General features: G+C 36.6%; 1 protein-coding gene across 4 annotated transcripts in view; it reads left to right on the forward strand.

Moving 5' to 3' along the window:
- The window catches only part of PALS1 (protein associated with LIN7 1, MAGUK p55 family member), a 93,050-nt gene that overhangs the window by 23,552 nt on the left and 48,903 nt on the right, over positions 1-20,595 (forward strand). For 2 of the 4 annotated variants that reach the window (XM_058739393.1, XM_058739394.1), the window contains exon 2: positions 13,229-13,516. In XM_058739393.1, the coding sequence (XP_058595376.1) occupies positions 13,252-13,516 (265 nt within the window). In that variant the 5' untranslated portion in view covers positions 13,229-13,251. Of the gene's footprint in view, positions 1-12,986; positions 13,517-20,595 lie in introns of all 4 variants that reach the window. The other 2 variants (XM_058739391.1, XM_058739392.1) reach the window with 1 other exon arrangement.

Consider the following 20,595-nt stretch of genomic DNA (forward strand, 5'->3'; position numbering starts at 1 on the left):
TGTGAGGAATTAAGATTGGGTGCAAGGATGCAAAAGAATAACACAAAGAAGATTTAATCTGCTCTAGTACCAAGTAAATCAAGGTCTTAAAAAATTTACCCCCACGTGCCCTTTCTTAGGAAGCTTTTGGAAGTCTTTCAAGGAGAAGGGAGTAGATGAAGAAAGAGGAGAGAGGTGAGGAAAATTTCTTAAAATATGGATACATGAATGGAGATGACTTAGAGAATAAATTCAGATTGGAGCATGTTTTTGTCAGATCCCATGCAGAAAACAGATGACAAAATCAACCTGAGTAATGGAAGAGAGTTTTAATGAAGGGACTGTTTAAAAGATGTGGGGTGAATTAAGGGAACCAAGAAGTATCCCAGCGTTAGCAACAGCCGGCTGCCTACTAAGCTTAGGGAGTAGTTACAGGAATTTACTAGAGCTGCTACTGTAAGTCGAGGAGCCACCTAGTGGGAACTGTGGCCTTAGAGGAACGTAACCCCTGCCATATCACAGGAGAAAGGTGAGGGTATAAAGAACCCAATCCTCTCTCCTCCCTCCCAATGGGTACTTCGCCCTAGCTGAGCCCACTGGAAGCCAGAAGATAAGAAAACATGGTAATGCAGTCTGTAGAGGTCAGCCTTCTTAGACCTGGAGTAGATGGAGAAGGATGAGTGAATCTGGGCAAAAAGAAAAATATCCAGCTTAGAGCTAGAGAATGAAGGGCTCCATGAAGGAGATGACTATAAAACAAGCAAGAAAGAAACTAATAGGTTACCTGATTTATTTGAATGTGTACATTAAAGAGTAAATTGATTCTTTTACCAGAACGCATGGAAATGTATTAGGGATTTAAAAAGGAAAATATAACTTATGGAGAGAAGAAAATGTATAAATAAATGCTACAGCAGGGACATAGATTAAGTGCCCTAGAAGTGTAGGTTGTGGATTTGAGCAGGCAGGAATAAGGAAAATTTCATAAGACTCTTAATGGTAGAGGAAAATTTTAACAGATAAGGAGTTGAACAGGAGGATTTTTTTTCCCCCTGGATGTAAGAAATAATATGTAAAAAGCTGTGGAGGTGGGAAATTGCAGGGCTTGTATTAGAAATAGCAGGTAGTTTTGGAAGATAAGGGAGGGAGAAATAGAGTGGGAAAGGTATTTTAGAACTAATTCAAGGGAGCCATGTGAATGACAGGCTAAGGAACTTGAAATGGGTTCTCCAGAAGTTGTTAAAGTACCCTGGAGTCAAACAATTCAGTTTGAGGCCCAACTGTGCCATTTAGCTTTTGACATTGGACAATTTAATGTCTTTACTAAGCTAAGTTACAAAATTTGGCAAGAAGATGGTTGTGAGGGTAAAATGAAATAATGCAGGCTAGCTGTTTAGCACAGTGACTGAATGATACACAGTAAACACTTGGTAAACAGTAGCTTAAGAGAAGGGAATGGCAACAAAAAAACCTTTGAAAAGGGACACTCATGATAATAGGTGTGCTTCAGGAGAATTTATTTAGTACAGTTGACCCTTGGACAACACAGGTTTGAACTGCATGGGTCCACTTACTTAGAGGGTTTTCTTCTTTTCCTTAAATACAGTATAGCCCTATAAATGTATTATCTTATGATTTTCTTAGTAACACTTTCTTTTCTTTAGTTTACTTTAGAGCTAGAGAATATAGTATATAATACATATGACATACAAAATACTTGGTAATCAACTGTTTATATTATCAGTAAGGTTTCCTGTCAACAGTAGGCTGTTAGTAGTTTATGACTCCTAACCCCCATGTTATTCAAGGGTCAACTGTGTAAGTGAGTGGCAACTAGAAAGACCAAGATTGGGGTGACTTAAGTTCATAGAATAACCCACAAAAGAGATAATGTGAATATGATTTAAGGTAGTGGTATGAGAATGGAGAAGCTAAGGGTATATGTGTGAGATATTATGGAAGGAGAATTGATGTGTTGGTGTAATTAATTATTAACATATTTAGGGATATTACAGTTATGATTCTTAGTACTTAAATTTGCACCCAGGGACAGCTAATTTATCTGACAAGACTAATCTGTCAAGTCTGTCTTATTTTTATGGTATTCATTTTTCAAGCTATAAATTAATATTAAAAGGTTTGTCACGGTAGGACATGTGGCTCAGTTTGGCAGCACATACTGAAATTGGAGCAATACAGAGTAAAGAATAACATTTTTTAAATGTCACTAGGAAACTGAAGTGTTTGTAGCTTAATTTTAGTTTTCAAATGAGGAGAGAAGTTTCTATGAATTTTTACCATTTCTCTACTTGACGACCTCTCCTCTGCTGAGTGTTTAGAAACTTTGAGCAATAGATGTCATGCTACCACAGTCTGGTACTTGTAGTCTGTTAACATATAAGCGAAATTAATTACTGCATTAAAATTTGTTTTATGAAGCAGTCAGTTGAAAAGATGAATTCTCTCCAATCATATTTTAAATGTGAAAGAATGATGTAATTATGTGAGTTTTGAATGAAGTATGTAGTCAGTGCTTAGTATCATCTTATAGAGATGTAACTAACAATGGACTGTGGATCCACACAAGAGTTCACTGATGTGGATTTTAGTTCCTGTTCTGTTACTTGTAGCTCTGTGACTTAACTTGTTGTGCCTCCACATCTTCTGGAAAATGTGTAGATATCCAACCTGCTTACCTTTCAGGCAAACTGGAGCTCAAAGGAGATAATGTACTTGAATTTATTATGGAAATTGAAAAGCTTTACAAATGTAAGGTATGAATATGTAAATTACTTATAAATTTTCATCTCTAGCTTGTCCTCTTTGGTTTCCCTGTCTAGCATTAACAACCAGCCAAAAATGTCCTTTTAAAATGGAATTTATCTGGTGCCTGGGTGACTCGGTTAAACGTCGGACTCTTGGTTTCATCTCAGGTCATGATCTCGGTTTGTGAGATCGAGCCCCACATCAGGCTCTGTGCTGACAGTGTGGAGCCTGCTTGGGATTCTCTCTCTGCCCCTCCTCCCCTCCTCCCCTCCTCTCATAAATAAATAAACTTTTAAAAAAAGTAAAATGTAATTTATCATCTTTCCAGTTCTCCCTATCTTCCTCCTCTCCCTCTCAAGGAGAAAAACCTTATTCTCTGAGTTCTTCTATTTTAAGGTCCCATAATTTTTCCCAGGTTCAATTGTCATGCTCAGTATTTTAGAATTATATTTGGCTCCTGGTCTCCAAATCCTACCAGATCGTCCTTTGTAATAACTGTTGTTTGACGTTATCCCTTTTTCATTCCTTCTGCTACTTCCTTTATCCTCCCATGCATCAAGTATTAAAACATTATCTCTGTTGGCTCTTCTACTTACATTTCCCCTGGTCAACTCTGGTTGTTACAGTGTAGATGTAACTTTCTAAAGAGCCCATTTTTGCTTTTTTTTTTTTTTTTTAAACTCAGAAACCCATAGTTTCCCATTGCTTACAGGAGAAAATGCAAACAGTTTAGCTTAGCATTCAGAGTCAACTCTGGCTTTATCTTCTATCTCTTACACTGGCTCTGTTCCTTATCAAGACTGTTCTTGTTCTCCAACTAGGCCATATATATTCTTGATTGGTAGCAATATGCTGAAAAGCCATAATGTTGCAAGTAATTTTATCCCACATGTTTAAAAATCCATTTCTGGTCATTTTAGAAATGTTATAAATTACCTTTTGTCCTAATAATTTTTTAGAAACTTTCCTAACCTTTTGGACTCATTTAATCTTTTATGACCAAGTTGTTGAAGGTGATAATGGGGAGTTCAAGTAACCAACCATTTGATATCTTTGATACTGTTTGGCTTTTAACCAATTCCTGCTGTGAATTCGCCATCTTAAATGTCTCCAAAGACCTTCAACTTTGTGTTTGATGTAAGCAAATGGAGAATTTTCTCACTGGATTAAAAAAGAAAGTTGTCAGTAATAACTTCTGAGTTAATACTTTGCATGAATAGCCCAAATATATTTGAATTTTAACTTGTATTTACTTAGTGTTACATATAGCTAAAACTCCTCTGTGAAGACAGTGTATGGACCATTAATTCATTCTGCAGGATTTTTTATATAATGTCAGTTTGTGAATCGTTTTGAATACACAGTGTATATGAATATACATTGGTCTTTAATTATTTTGAGTTTCTTTCCAAATGTTCTTTTTTCTAAAAAAAGTTGTTTGTATTTTTTTTTTTTTTTTTGAGAGAGCATGCACAAACAGGGAAGAGGTAGAGAGAGAGGGAGAGACAGAATGTCAAGCAGGCTCCATGCTGTCAGCACAGAGACCGACGTGAGGCCCAAACCCACAAACTGCGAGATCATGAACTGAAATCCAGAGTCAGACACTTAACTGAGCCACCCAGGCGCCCCTCCAAATGTTCATTTTTGCCACTTGTATATCTTCTTTGGTGAAGTGGTCAAGTCTCTTGCACTATTTTTAAAATTTGGATTATTTGATATGAGGGGTTATAAGTATTTATAGTGGATGTAAATAATTTGCAAATATTTCTTCCTCTTTCTAGGCTACCTTTTCATTTTCTGAACAGTATCTTCTAGTGGGATATTTTGGGGTGGCACATTTTCCACCCTTCAGTGGATTCTAAAAACCATGTAGAATCCACAGATCTTGGCAACTGACTAGATAATAGGGCTTGAAAAAGATAAAAATCTTGGAGATAGTGGTATAACTAACAGCAGTAGGGAAGAAGTTGAAGTCATTTAGGATATATTGAAATTGAGATTCCTGGTGATATTCGTGTACAAATGTACTTTCTGTTCCCTCAACTTAGAACCCTTTATTTCTGGATCTTCCCACAGCTGACTCATTTTTTTGTCATTCAGGTCTCAGTGCAAATATCACCTCCTAAAATAGGCCTTCCCTGGCCATCTTATCTAATGTTGCAACCCCTTCTAAACATCACACTGTTTATTATATTACTGTTTCACTTTCTTTTTAGCTCTTTACCTGGAGTCATCTTACCATATATTTGCTCCTTATTACCTATCACTCTGCCAGAAAGAAAGCTCCATTAGGACAGGATCCTCTCCTGTCTTGGTCCAGTGTAGCATAAAAGTTTCCCTCTCTGAATTAACTGTGGTTCCTGACTTGTCATATTCCTTTGGATCTTTTTGGATCCTTCACTTCCCATTCTTTCAGAGTCATAAGCTATTCTTAATATTTAAAGTTGATTCAGGGGTGCCTGGGTGGCTCAGTCGATTAAGTGTCCGACTTCAGCTCAGGTCATGATCTTATGGTTCTTGAGTTCAAGCCTTGCATCAGGAGTGGAACCTGCTTGGAATTCTCTCTCTCCCTCTCTCTGCCCCTTTCCCACTTGCACACTCTCTCTTGCTCTCTCAAAATAAATAAGTAGGGGCGCCTGGGTGGCTCAGTTAAGCGTCTGACTTCAGCTCAGGTCACGATCTCGCGGTCCGCGAGTTCGAGCCCCACGTCAGGCTCTGGGCTGATGGCTCAGAGCCTGGATCCTGCTTCCGATTCTGTGTTTCCCTCTCTCTCTGCCCCTCCCCTGTTCATGCTGCGTCTCTCTCTGTTTCAAAAATAAATAACCGTTAAGAAAAAAAATTAAAAAAAAAAAATAAATAAGTAAGTAAACTAAAAAAGAAGTAAAAATTAAGAAAGTAAAAATAAAATTGATCCAGAAGTTATAAAGAAAAATATAAATTGCATTTTTGTTTGAGCCTTAACCTAGAGGTCAGAAGGTTATCATTAATAATCTGTAAAGGGTCTTATCAGTTATGTTTACCTCTTTCTTCTCACTGATTTCAGGTAATTTGTATTGACTTTAATTGATGACCAGTAAATATAGGAGGATTTACATTTTACTACTTCATACCAAGAAATCCTAGCCATCTGCAAACAGAATTAGATATCTTAATGAGTTAACATTTCTCAGTCTCTCCCTCTAAAAAACACTGCAGACCTTTACACTTCATTGTCCTCTGTTTTACAGAGTAAGAAAGTTAGCTTGAGTTCTGTGAAAAAACAGAGAAGAAAAGCTAAGAGGATAGTAGACTAGTGCTTTCCAATTTGCATAACGTAAGTTCTTTTCACTATTCTTGGCTTGAATCTTCTGTTAGCTGACAAAGCTGTTTCTATGGAAACAAATAGTCCAACTTCTTAGAATGTTAGAGGAATGCTGATCACTTAAAATGAGACTTCCCAGCTGCTAGTCAAAGGGCATTACTTGTGGGAGTAGGGGAGGAAGGATGAATTGGGAAAAAAAAATTTTTTTTTTGTTTTGAGTTCTGGACACTAGTGTAGACAACCATCTTCATATTCCCCAGCTGTCACACAAATGTTTCTCTTAGTGTGGAGTTTTCAGTGGGCCTCCATCCCTGAGGCTATTTCAGGCCTCCCAATCTTAATGATTTGTAATTATTTGAAGCTTATTTAGCTTCCTTTTACTCCCTTCTCCTATAGCCAACTCGCATAAGCAAAGCTCTTTTTCCCCTGCTGGTTTGAAGTTAGCATTGAAACAGCTTTGGCCTGCCAACCTGAAAGTTCATTTTCTTGTTTTTTGGACTATGTAAAGATTTTTAACTTTTTCTTTTCTTTCTTTTTTCTTTTTTCTTTCATGAGCAGGGGTGTGAGCTGGGAGTCTGATGAGGATTTGAAATGTGGGCTTTTGAGGCATTTTAAAAACAATTTATGGGGCACCTGGGTGGTTCAGTCAGTTAAACGTCTGACTTTGGCTCAGGTCATGATCTCACCTTTCATGAGTTTGAGTCCAGCATCAGGCTCACTGTTGTTGGCACAGAGCCCGCTTCATATCCTCTGTCCCCCTCGCTTCCGTTCCTTCCCTCTCTCTCAAAAATAAAATAAAATGGGGCGCCTGGGTGGCGCAGTTGGTTAAGCGTCCGACTTCAGCCAGGTCACGATCTCGCGGTCCATGAGTTCGAGCCCCACGTCAGGCTCTGGGCTGATGGCTCGGAGCCTGGAGCCTGTTTCCGATTCTGTGTCTCCCTCTCTCTCTGCCCCTCCCCCGTTCATGCTCTGTCTCTCTCTGTCCCAAAAATAAATTAAAAAAAAAAAAAGTTGGAAAAAAAAAAATAAAATAAAATGTTAAAAAAGTAAATAAAAATAAAAATAATTTACAACTAGAAGATTGAGAAGAGAGGAATACTCTAAGGGCCAGGAATTTGTAACTACATTATCTGCATAAGGTGGTCTTTTATTTACATATAAGGAGGTAATTCTTTAGTTCAGTTATTTACCAGCTTCTCAATTGTCAAAGGACTTTCTCTTTTTCTTTCTCGTGTGTGTGTGTGTGTGTGTGTGTGTGTGTGTGTGTGTGTGTATGTGTGTTTTGGAGAGGGAGAGTATTAATTCCTTTGGACTGCCACATTTTATTGTGTGTGTATGTGTATTTTGGAGGGGGAGAATATAATTCCTTTGGGTTGTCACATTTTATTGATGTGTATTGACTACATGTATGAGTTGGAGTATTCACAGTTTGTTTGAGAATTATGATCTTGATGCTAGAACCGTAGGATGTAGCATAATGTTTCTTTGATTCTGGAATAACTTTTGAAACATTCATGGCCCTCATGAATTAACTTGTGAGCATTACAAAGTCTTTTGGAGTGTTGTTTGATGAGATCATTATTTAATTGAGGTGGTCTAGAAAGGTTTCTTAAAGGAAATGGGGGTTGAGGTAGATCATGAAGGCAGGAGATGAAAGGAGAAGCATATCCTATTTCTTATTTCATAAGGCACTTGGGCAGGAAGAAAAAAGATAAGGGATAGGCATAAAAAGGAAGCTAACTTAGAAGGTTTATGCAGGAAAAGTAGTGAAAGATAGTTAGAAAGTTTGGATTTACCTTGTGAGTTGGGACTCTGTTCTGTAGGCAATATGAAAGCCATCAGAGGTATTGAACAGAGGAGTGATTTGCTCAAATACTGAAATAAGCATTTATTCCTTATTAGATATCCCTTACTAGGTGAATAAGACAGTGCAATCACCTTGAAATTAATGTGTCCAAAACTAAACCCATATTACTCTTCAATTTCTGTCCTCTTCTATCTAATTCTTCTCCTGTATTCTCCATCTTAATGATATTTGCCACCTACTAACTCAAAGATAGTTGTCCTGGAGTCAACACTGCTTGGGTTCCTATTCTGAAGCCTTCCTGTTTGCTTGGCCCCTATGCTGGGCAATATCATGGATCTAGAGATGAGTCAGTGTGGTACCTGACCTTGAAATGCTTCTAGTCTGATGGGGCAGACAGAGATACAAATAGCTGTAGTCTAGTTTGATCAGAGATGTGATAGGAATTGTGGGATTCCAGAGCAGGCATATAACCAGTTTGGGGAGGCCTAGAAATTTGGACGAGGGTGTATTTGAGACTTTTGAAAGGAGACTAGGCAGGGCACCTGGGTGGCTCAGTTTGTTAAACATCTGACTTAGGCTCAGGTCATGATCTCACAGTTCCTGGGTTCAAGCTCTGCATCAGACTCTGTGCTGACAGCTCAGAGCCTGGATCCTGCTTCAGGCTCTGTGCCCCTCCCCTGCTCGCACCCTGTCTCTCTCTCTCTCTCAAAAATAAATTTAAAAAAATTAAAAAATATTAAAAGGAGAGTAGGAAAGGATTAGATCCTAAGTAGTCTGATTCTGGAGCGTGTTTTCCTAACCATTATGTTGTCTTGGGTAACTGGGTAGGTATAATGGCATTAATTAAAATTGAGAGTAGAAGAGGAGGATTAAAGAGAATATGAGGGGATTAAAGGGAAAGAATGAGTATAACTCTGGACGCATTAATTTCTAGATCCCTGAGGACCTTTTGGTAGATAGGCTAATGGTCAGGAATCCTATCTGTATACCTGTATGTAGTACCTAGCCAAGAATAAATGCTTATTTATATTTATGTATGAATCACTCTTTTCTAAATCTTTGATGGCTTTCTTACTGTCTTGAGAATTAAGGACTTTATTTAAGACCTTCCTTAAGTTGGACCCAAGCAAACTTTCTAGCCACTATTCTCTTGTACAAGCTGACTGCTTTAGTTCAACTAGCCTTATTTGTACTTTTCCCACACCTTTTATCTTCCAGTCTTTTTGTTCATATGGCCTCTTTTTTATTTCTCCATTTTATCTTCAAGACCTACTTCCTCATCTACAAAATAGGCATATTTGGAACTGTATTTAGAGTAGTAATGAGGATTACTAAATGAATGAATACTGGGTAAAGTGTTTGCAATATTCTCCAGCATGTAAGTGCTCAGTAAATGTTAAAGTTGTCATTGTTACTACTACTACTGCTACTGCTACTGTTGCTATTACTACTTCTTTCTTCTCCTCTTCTCTTTCTTGACTCTTTTGGCTATATGAAATAAAGACACCAATTTTTAGCAATTCTATAACCTATATATTTTTTTTAATATAACTTTTCTTCATCACTTTCTTAATTCAGTACCCCATTTCTCACAGTTGCCTTCAAACTGGTCTCATTACCACCCTTCAGTCTTGTACACTTCTACCAGAGTGATATTTCTGAAAAAGCGAATGTGATCATTTCAGCTCTGCTTTAAATCCTATAATAGTTCTTACTACTTTAAGGATAAAGATCAAAGTCTTTAGCTCTTAAATTCTCTGTCTGGCCCCCTGCTTGCCTTTGCAGTTTTATCATTACTCATGTATGATATGCTCTCATTGTCACATCCAGACTATTGCATTCTATTTTCTGCAAATGCCATATTTTCATACTCTTCATTCTTATTGGTCATGTGATTCCCTCTGCTTGGAACAGACTCTTCTTTTAAAGATTTTTTTTATGTTTATTTTTGAGAGAGAGCACGTGAGTAGAGGAGGGGCAGAGAGAGAGGGAGACAAAGAATTCAAAGCAGGCTCCAGACTCTGAGCACAGAGCTTGTGGGGCTTGAACCCACAAACTGCAAGATCATGACCTGAACCGAAGTTGGACGCTCCACCAACTGAGCCACACAGGCACCCCTGAAACAGACTCTTCTATCTGGCCAGTTTTTTGTTGCTCTTTGAAATGTTGCTCAAAGAAATGTATCCTTATGTTTTGCGTATTGGCTGTGACTCCTTACCATATACTAAGTTTTAGAGTCTGTGGTCTGTGCGGTCCTCTGAATTTCTGACATTGTTACTTGAACAGGTATTTACTGGGCATTCTCTTTATGATATGCGTTGTGGTAAGCACTAGGGAGTATAAAAATAAGACCAGACTCCTGTCTTTAATGAATTTAGAATCTAATGAGGAGAAACAAACTGGGGAAGAATAATCATTCATTTTCTTTGCTCTCTCTCCCAGTAGAATGAACACTCCAAGGGAAATGACCAAAATGGAATTTTAAATGGATTAATATCAGGTTGCAGAAATTCTTCTAAGAGTAAAAGATTAGATTGAAAAAGACAAGTATGCTAATAGTCCAAGCATGAAAACCCTGACCCAGATCACCTGGCCCAGTCTCTCTTGCATGAGCTATAATCACCCCCTCCCTGATGATCTGTTATGGTGAATATGGACACAGCCTTACAATTTTTATGCTGAGAGTTGTAATTTCAGATCATAATTTTGTAGAATACCATTAAGGCAAAAATTACATTATTCATTATTAAATTTGATTTTTAATATCCAGTAAATATTATAATTAGAGGACGAGTTCAGACTTTTATTTTTCTGGAAATATGCATACTCCTAGATTTTTAAAATCAAAATTAAGTATAGCACTACAGTAACTCCCACATAAATTTCTGCTTAGGTGTAATGAGAACTTAAATAAGCTGAATTTGCATTACATATAATCAATATATAAAACTTAAGAATAGCCTAATGTGGGGTGCCTGGGTGGCTCAGTTGGTTAGGCATCTGATTTTTGATTTTGGCTCCTGTCATGATCTCATGATTCATGGGTTTGAGCCCTACATTGGGCTCTGTGCTGAGAGCACGGAGCCTGCTTGGGATTCTTTCTCTTCCTTTCTCTCTGTCTGTGCCCTGGTCATGCTTTCTCTGTCTCAAAATAAATAAATACATAAGGAAATAAAATAGCCTAACGTAATTCTGATAGTTCTCATTTTAATGAAAAAGAAGGCAATCTAATTATAAGATGTTTATATGTAAGTCACATAATTATAAAGAGAGAAGTTAAAATTTGGATATAAGACAGAAAAGTCTACCAAAATTCTTGTGAAAATGTAATTCTGGTGACTTATGTAGCTTGCATCTGGTCTCCTGCTTGTTGGTCTAGTGGTTTACCTCATAGTCTAGGTAGGTTTAAGAAGTCTGTGACAAGGTGTTTGTTGGACAGAAGATTGGCTGGCATTTAGGAATATTATCTGAAAACTCTGCTTTTGCTGAGTCGGCATGTCCTCTAACCAATCTATTTACTGAAGTGATGTTCAACTCAAGGAGGAAGCAGATTTATTATTGTAAATATTTTTAAAATCTTGAGCAGAGAAGACTAATTAGATTTAATGTGTGGGTTTACACATATATAAACAGTCTGCCTATTTATGCCTAAGAAATAGCTTGATGAAAAGCCAGTGTCATCCATGAAATATTTTTCTTGTCTAAAGTATGTTGAAGGAGGGGCACCTGGGTGACTCAGTTGGTTGAGTGTCCGACTCTTGATTGCAGCCCAGGTAATGATTCCAGGGTCATGGGATCAAATCGCCTTGTGTCAGTCTCTGCACTGAGTGTGGAGCCTGCTTAAGATTCTCTTTCTCCCTTTGCCCCTCTCCCCATCTCCAGCTATCTCTCTCTCTAAAAATAAAAAATAAAAATAAAAAATATGTTGAAGGATTTTTAAAATAAGAGAATCAAATTAATACTAAGAATTAGTATACATATATATTCTTTAGTTTTAAAACTTACATACACTATCTCATTTAAAACTCAGAATAATCCTATGAATAAATTTTCCAAAGGAATCTAAGGTTCAGAGAGAGAAACTGACTAGTCTTAAGTCTTAAAGTTAGAGGAAGTGGCAGAGTCAATTAAAATTCAGTTTTCTGGTCTATAAGTCCTATATCTTCTTCTTTTTTTTTTTAATCTTTATTTATTTTTGAGAGAGAGTGCGAGTGAGAGGAACAGAGAGAGACGGAGACACAGAATCTGAAGCAGGCTCCCGGCTCTGAGCTGTCAGCAAAGAGCCTGACGTGGGGCTTGAACCCATGAACTATGAGATCATGATCTGAGCCAAAGTCAGATGCTCAACTGACTGAGCCACCCAGGTGCCCCAAAGTCTTATATATTCTTATTTGCTGTACAGTGTGACTTTAAAGTTTTTTTGAGCAGTGACAGATACTACCATTTTCTCTGAATGAATCTTTGTAAAAAATTAACTTTTAATTCTTTTTTTAATGTTGACTGGTTGTGACTACTGATAACCCACATATATTTTTTCACTTAGTGTGGTTTTATCCTATAGATGCCTTAGCTGCTAATTAAAAGTTTCTTTTTCATTAGGTATCTCCTGCATCTCATGAACTCCTAAAAGTTAATTGTCCTCCATAATACTGCCTTAATCTCAAGTGAGCCACTAATATCGTTTGCTATATGCCAGTTTCTTTAGCAGTTAACTAGGAAGTTATTTCAATCTTGTGTATTAATTGAGTATAAAGTACTGTACAAAGATGTACAGTATAGTATATAGTATAGTACAACTATACAGAGATGACTAAAACATCTTTATACCTTAAGCAACCTATTCTCTATTACACTAGTACCTAAAACTTTCTTACTTTCCCGCTTTGCTAAATTTTGCAATACGTGATTTTCCTCAGCTATAAAAAATGGTATGCTTCAAATTCCTGGGAGAGGATTTTTTAAAATATTTGATTTCCTCAGCATTATCTGTAAAATGAAAAGAAAGTATTTAATATGTATAGCCAAATGTACACTTATGAGCTACTGTATTGTGCATAGATTGGAAGTGTGCTGTGTAAAATCTGTTTTTATATTGTAACTCTTACACTTTTTTCCCCCCATTTTTCCCCTTAGATTTCCTTCATGGATACATTTCATAGCATTATTATGTGATGTGAGAAGTTTTTTGTTTTTTGTTTTTTTTGAAGTAACATGGATTTTATACTACAGAATCAAGAGATTGGCTTTATAGGAGAAATTGATTTATAAAAAGTGGTACAGGTTTTTATAGATAACCATGACAACATCCCATATGAATGGGCATGTTACTGAGGAATCAGACAGCGAAGTAAAAAATGTTGATCTTGCATCACCAGAGGAACATCAGAAGCATCGAGAGATGGCTGTTGACTGCCCCGGAGATTTGGGCACCAGGATGATGCCAGTACGTCGAAGTGCACAATTGGAACGTATTCGGCAACAACAGGAAGACATGAGGCGTAGGCGAGAGGAAGAAGGGAAAAAACAAGAACTTGACCTTAATTCTTCCATGAGACTTAAGAAACTAGCCCAAATTCCTCCAAAGACTGGAATAGATAACCCTATATTTGATACAGAGGAAGGAATTGTCTTAGAAAGTCCTCATTATGCTGTGAAAATATTAGGTAAGTAAATACAGCAGAATTATGGAAAATGTTTTACTTTGTTTCTCTTGCCTTAACATAAATGTGTACAGGAAGAAAGAGGGATTGTTTACTTTTAGTTACATAGAGCTAAAGCACATGGCTTAAACATTCAGTCACTGCAACATGGTTTTTAGATATAATCTTCAAATTAAAAATTTCTACATGTAGCCTAACATAGCCTTGAAACTCCTTTATTTCAAACTTTTATGTCAAAATTACTGAAAAGCAGTTTTCAGATTTTGAATTTCTGATTTCCTTATAGTTTGTAAAATAGTAATAAAATTAACATCTGTAGCTTATAATCTATTTGATTTTCTTTAATGACTGCCAGTAAGAAGAACTGGAGCTGTTCAGATGGCATCATACACATAAAACATGGTCAGAATTTCCAAATTCCATTCTGTGAAAAAACCAAAAAACTAATGGTATGAGATATTAATAGAGGTAAACAAAACAGAATTCTGTGACCAAATAAATTTTGACAACAGTGGGTTAAATAAATTAAACCTCTTATTATAGGACTTTCTTTAGATCCTTTAGAGTACTAATAGGCATTCTGAATCTACAAGAGAGATTGACATTAGATGTATGTTTCCAAACTTAGAATATGTGATCATTGAACTTACTGCCCTCCCTTCCTGCACACCAATCCCATTATTTTTTATTAAAATATTCTGGTATGTATTCTCTATGAATCGGAGAATATTTACATTGAGAATATATTGGGAATATACATTTACATTGTATTACATTGTAATATATCCAGCCTAAGCCTGGATTGGTTTTTCCTTTTTTTGTTTAAATTTCTTTAAGATTAAAGTATTTGTCCATTTGCTTTAGGTAGATCAGGCATAATTGTCCATCTAATAGGTAATATTCATGTAATCTCAGTAAAGAAACAAATACATGTGGGGCACCCAGGTGTCTCAGTCGGTTGAGCGTCCGACTTCGGCTCAGGTCATGATCTCACGGTTCTTGGGTTCATGGGCATTGGGTTCAAGCCCCGCGTTGGGCTCTGTGCTGATAGCTCGGAGCCTGGAGCCTGCTTCAGATTCTGTGTCTCCCTCTCTCTCTGACCCTCCCCTGCTTGCACTCTGTCTCTCTCAAAAATAAATAGATATTGGGGCGCCTGGGTGGCGCAGTCGGTTAAGCGTCCGACTTCAGCCAGGTCACGATCTCGCGGTCCGTGAGTTCGAGCCCCGCGTCAGGCTCTGGGCTGATGGCTCGGAGCCTGGAGCCTGTTTCCGATTCTGTGTCTCCCTCTCTCTCTGCCCCTCCCCCGTTCATGCTCTGTCTCTCTCTGTCCCAAAAATAAATAAAAAACGTTGAAAAAAAAAATTAAAAAAAAATAGATATTTAAAAAAATTTACAAAAAAAAATAAATAAACCCACTGTTTCACATATTTTAAAGTAGTTCAAAATGTAGTACCAGGTATCTGTAATTCAGTTCTTGACTAGGAGAAAATATTTAACATTTTGAGAAATAAGTAGTAAATTTAGTGTTAATAGACTCAACACAAATGTGTTAATTCTAGGAAACATGAAAAGTTAGTGTAAGTTATAGAGTTATTGCTATTTAGTTAAAGTTTCAGTTTTTGAATATATTAAATTTTAATTTTTCATTTTAAAATGAAGTGTAATAGCTTTGTACCAAACATTTTTTCCTGTGCATAATTTGCTAACTCATCAAACTACAACAGAAGTACTCCCTTAAAGTTTTATGTGTCTCCCTGCCAATATTTTGATTAATAAACACATGCCAGGAGGCACCTTCTCAGCCTTTTTCAGCCAGAAACAACCACCTTGTTTTAAATGAGGGAAGGATGGGACAACCAGTTTATTTCTTTGAGAGGGAACCCTCAGTTTCCAGTGATACATCATCATTTATCTGTGAGTAGAGAAAATACTATTTTCAGAATTGAACAGCTAATTTATATCTTTGAGAGGGAGCCCTCAGTTTCCAGTGACACATCATCATTTATCTGTGAGTAGAGAAAATACTATTTTAAGAATTGAAAACATGATTGGAAAAGTTGATAACTTAGTTGTCTGATAGTGGTTTTTAATGAAAGGATTTATAAATAAGACACTGTATAATAATGAAAGTGCAGGGATGGAATTAATAGAAAATATTCCAAAAGGATGAACTGAATTTTCTTGTTTAGAAGCAGTCAGAATCTTACTGAAAATTAGAAAATAGTGATGTGGGAATTTAATTTCAAATAAATGATCAATATTAATATTATAAATTATAAGAATTTTGATATATTAGGGAAGATTTCCTTAAGATTGAGATGAGCTATTAAAACTTGCTTTGCTACAAATAAAATCTGATTGTTCTCTTCATAAGCAAAACAAACTACTTTGTGAGAGAAATCCTGAGAAAATAACAGAAAGCAGGTTAGAGTAGAATGAAGTACAGTAGAATCATTTTCAGATACCTGTAATTTACAGGTGCCACTAGTTTTTTTTTTTTGTTTTTGTATTCACATAGAAGTAATTTTTGGCCAAGGTTGTAGACAAGTAAATACAGTAGAATATTTAGAGGGAATAAAGTCATCTATCACATATGAAGAGACCTTAGGAAAGGCACACCCACACACCCTAACACACCCATGGTGAGCTGTTTTGTGGTTAATAAGGAGACCCTTGAGATTTGTGAAGAGGGGCTAATTCACACCAAATGTTGTTAGTATGAAGATAAAAGATACGCCAAGGGGCAGAAAACTAAGGATGAGTAAAATATTTCATTATATTAATAATAGCATGTTTCAGTTTTGATTAGTATCTGCATATTTTTGCCACATGTCTGAATATTCAGCTATAAAGCCAATAGTATTCCTGTGTTTGTTGTTACAAAGTAAAATATCTCTTCTACATTTCTTTCTGATGTTATTTGGCTTCTGACTGACCATGGGATATACTAGAACTTTGTTAGATTGTGATAAGCTTTTTTAAAGATTGGCTTTTAGCAACATTTACTTAAAGCCAACAAACAAACTTCCAGTGCCAATAAACCTTGAGTTCAGCCTACTTCTGAGAAGCTAATTATTATTAAATTTTTGCTCAGCTGCGGTAGATATTACCAAGCTCTTTTAGCCATTCTTTGAGGAACTTTTTTTTTCTTTGAGTGACATGATTAGACTTATTGGTACTAGATTTAATGTTTAACATGTTGGGTCTATTTGAACCCAACACATTCTCATGTGTTCAGATTGCTAAAATTAGAGCTAATCTAACCATAAAGAATAGAAAATTCATTAGGATATGTGGATAGACATGTAATGTTTGGTGGTTAAATAAGCATCATTCTACTGAAAAATAACTAACTGTTACCAGTCTTTGATACAATGCATCAAAAACTTCATTTTACCTATTAAGTGACACCTGGGTGGCTCAGTTGGTTAAGTGTCCCACTCTTGATTTCAGCTCAGGTCATGATCTCACAGTTTGTGGGATTGAGCCCTGTATCAGGCTCCACATTGACAGTGTGGAGCCTGCTTGGGATTCTCTACCTCTCTGCCCCTTTCCTGCCCCTATGTGCACACTCGTGCTCTCTCTCTCCCAAATAAATAAAACTTTTAAAAAATTAGTAGATTTTAGCTTTTTCTCCTCTTACAAAGACTTGTATCATTATGTCATGATATGTTCACATCACTGAGTATTGGAAAGGGGTGTCTGGAGCAAGATGTAGAGTTTAATACTTATCTTCATTTAATTGCTGTTGACACTAGACAGGTTACTTTTCTGAGCCTCCACTACAGTTTCTGGATTTTCTTGAGGACCAAGTGAAAAAATGTAAATACATATGTGGCACACTGAAGGTTTGACTGAAATTTAACTTTGTCTTTTTAATTCAAGTTAGTTAGCATACAGTGTAGCATTGGTTTCAGGAGTAGAACCCAGTGATTCATCATTTACATATAGCACCCAGTGTTCATCTCAACAAGTACCCTCCATAATGCCCATCACCCATTTAGCCTATCTCCCCATCCACCTCCCCTCCAGCAACCCTCAGTTTGTTCTCTGTATTTAAGAGTCTCTTTTGATTTGCCTCCCTAAAACTTAACTTGTGTAAGAATTAGAAACCACCAGAGATCCTTTAACTTTCTAGTCTGTGAAATTAATTTGTTGATCTTAACTGGTAAATTTTCATTTTATTTTTTAAAATAACAAATTTATTAAGATACTCATATACCATAAAGTTCACTCTTTTAAACTGTGTAATTCCTGAGTTTTTAGTATATTCACAAAATTGTGCAACCATCACCACTGTGTAATTTCAGAGTGTTTCCATAATCGCCAAAAAGAAACTGTACCCATTAGCGGTCACTCCCTAGTCTTCTCCCAACAGCCCTAATCTACTTTCTGTCTGTAGATTTGTTTATTCTGGAAATTTCCTATAACTCAGTCATATAATATGTCGCCTTTTGTGACTAGCTTATTTTTACATAGCATAATATTTTCAGGATTCATCATGTTATAACACAAACTAGTACTTCATTCCTTTTTAATGGCTGGATAATAGTCCATTGTATGGATATATGCCACATTCTGTTTATCCATTCATCTGATGATGGAACGGGTTGTTTCCACCTTTTGGCTGTTGTGAATAGTGTTATGAATATTCCTGTACAAGTTTCTGTTTGAACACCTGTTTTTAATTCTTGGTATACACCTAGGAGTGGAATTGCCGGGTTATATGGTAATTCTGTGTTCAAGTTATTGAGGAACTGCCTTACCTTCCACAGTATCTGCACTGTTTTACATTCTCACCAGCAGTGTATTGAGGGTTCCAGTTTAAGCGACATCATTGCTTCTGTTTGTATTATGTGTCTTTTAATTCTAGCCATCCTATCAATCAGTAATTTTTAAAGAACTAGAATAAAATAGAAAATATTAAAGTATATTTCACATGAGTATTTATAAATCTTATATTTCAAATAGGTATGAATATGCTGGGTTGAAATCAAATATGTACACTTTTTAATGGATTGGCAGCAAAGTTTGAGAAATACTATCCTAGTCAAACCCACCCATTTTATAGAAAGGCCCATAGACTTGAGATGGGTTGTCCAGTGACATATAATGCAGCTATTTAGTGATCTAGCAGTAACTAGGACCCACGTATTCTCATCCCACATCTGGGGCTTCAGTAACAGTTTTTCATTGTCTTACCGTATTTAGGGGTAAAATTTTTGCTGTGCTCTCTTAACTATTTTTGGCCTATATACTTAACTGGTATTTGTTTTTAATTTGTAACCCAATTTGTTAATGAATATTGTTCAGGATCTTTCATGAGCTTCTGATTATTTTTTAATTTTTTTTAATGTTTACTTATTTTTGAGAGAGAGCAAGCAAGCAGGAGTCAGGGAGGGGCAGAGAGAGAGAGAGGGAGACACAGAATCTGAAGCAGGCTCCAGGCTCTGAGCTGTCTGCACAGAGCCCGATGCACATCTCAAACTCAACGCACTGCGAGATAAGACCTGAGCCAAAGTCAGACGCTTAACCTACTGAGCCACCCAGGCGCCCCTGATTATTTTTTAAAAAGTTAATTTTGACTGGGGCGCCTGGGTGTCTTAGTTGGTTAAGTGTCAGACTTTGGCTCAGATCATGAACTTGCTGCTCGTGGGTTCGAGCCCTGTGTTGTCAGGCTCTGTGCTGACAGCTCAGAGCCTGGAGCCTGCTTCAGATTCTGTCTTCCTCTCTCTCTGCCCCTTCCCTGCTCGCGTGTGCTCTCTCTGTTTCTCTCTCTCAATAAATAAACATTTAAAAAAATTATTTTGACTTAGTCCACTGACAACCAGAATTCAAAGATCTGAACTTTGTATTCTTAAATTTGGAAAGAAAAAAGAAGTCTACCTCTATTTAAGCAAAGATTTCCTGAATGAATGTTCTAATTTTGATTCAGCGATAGATACACTGCAGCTGATACAGTTTCCTCCTACTCAGAAATATTAAGGTCTTCATCTGAATATTCAGTTTGTACAGTTTAGGAGAAAAGAAATCTTAAAAAGTTTCAGAAAAAAGTCAAAAAGTTGGTTGAAATCTAGAAATTTCTGAGGATAGGTTAAAAGAATCTGTATTATTTAAGCAATGACATGTAAGAATCTTAATGCTAGAATAGATCTCTAGAAACTGTTTTTGTGTGGGGTAAATGATAACATAAGTAAAAATAAATAAGCAGAGCTAATCCAGGGTTATCACCATTACTTCAAAACTTCTCCAGAGATGGAGATTCCTTAGCTTCTTTGGGTAATTTTATTGTTTACCCTTAAAGCCAAAAAGTTCTCCCATATGGCTGCCTAGAGTCTTGGTGTTCAAAGATAGAATTTCAGTTAGAGCAACTCTGGGTGATTGCTTTCTGTTGCCTATTTTAAATCTTCACTCTTTCACATTTTAGGCTACTAGCAGAGGACTGAGGGGAAAGGAGAGGGTTCAGGGGGTGAATTTGTGGATTTATGTGTATGTTTGTATTTATCTGATTAATTTTATTCCAATGCCAAATGTAAGTAATTTTTCTTTTAGATAAATTAACATAAATTTTTGATTTATGTTAATCTTAACATAAATAATTGATTTAAGTGTTACAAGAAACATTAGAGAACATGATGGAAACTTAAAACAATTTCTACTAAACATCAAGTGAGAAGAAATAGATCTAACTGTGGGACAAAGAATTTAAGTTAGATAAAGAACTTTCTTGTAGGGAAGCTGTAGCAGACTAGAATTTATCATCAAACCCAGATTTCCTATACCTGCCTTTGCCTTCTCCTCTGCACTCCCTTTTCTGTCCTCCCTCTATCCTGCCTTATTGTGGTTATCTCTCTGCTACAGTATTCTCTTCTTTGTCCACTCCCCACTCTGCACCGATGTCATTCTTTCTCACTAACCCTGTGATTCTCCATTTATCTATTTTTCTGTCCATGCGGCTTCTCCTTGTGTCTCCCCTTTGTCTGTCTCGCTGTTTATGGGAGTGGGGGAGGGAGTCTCTGTTCTCTGGATTCTGTCCTCTCTTTATTGTTTATCTTCATTGATAATTACAGAAGAGGGTACAT

This window comes from Neofelis nebulosa, chromosome 7, assembly GCF_028018385.1.
Source record: "Neofelis nebulosa isolate mNeoNeb1 chromosome 7, mNeoNeb1.pri, whole genome shotgun sequence".
Taxonomy (NCBI): Eukaryota; Metazoa; Chordata; class Mammalia; order Carnivora; family Felidae; genus Neofelis; species Neofelis nebulosa.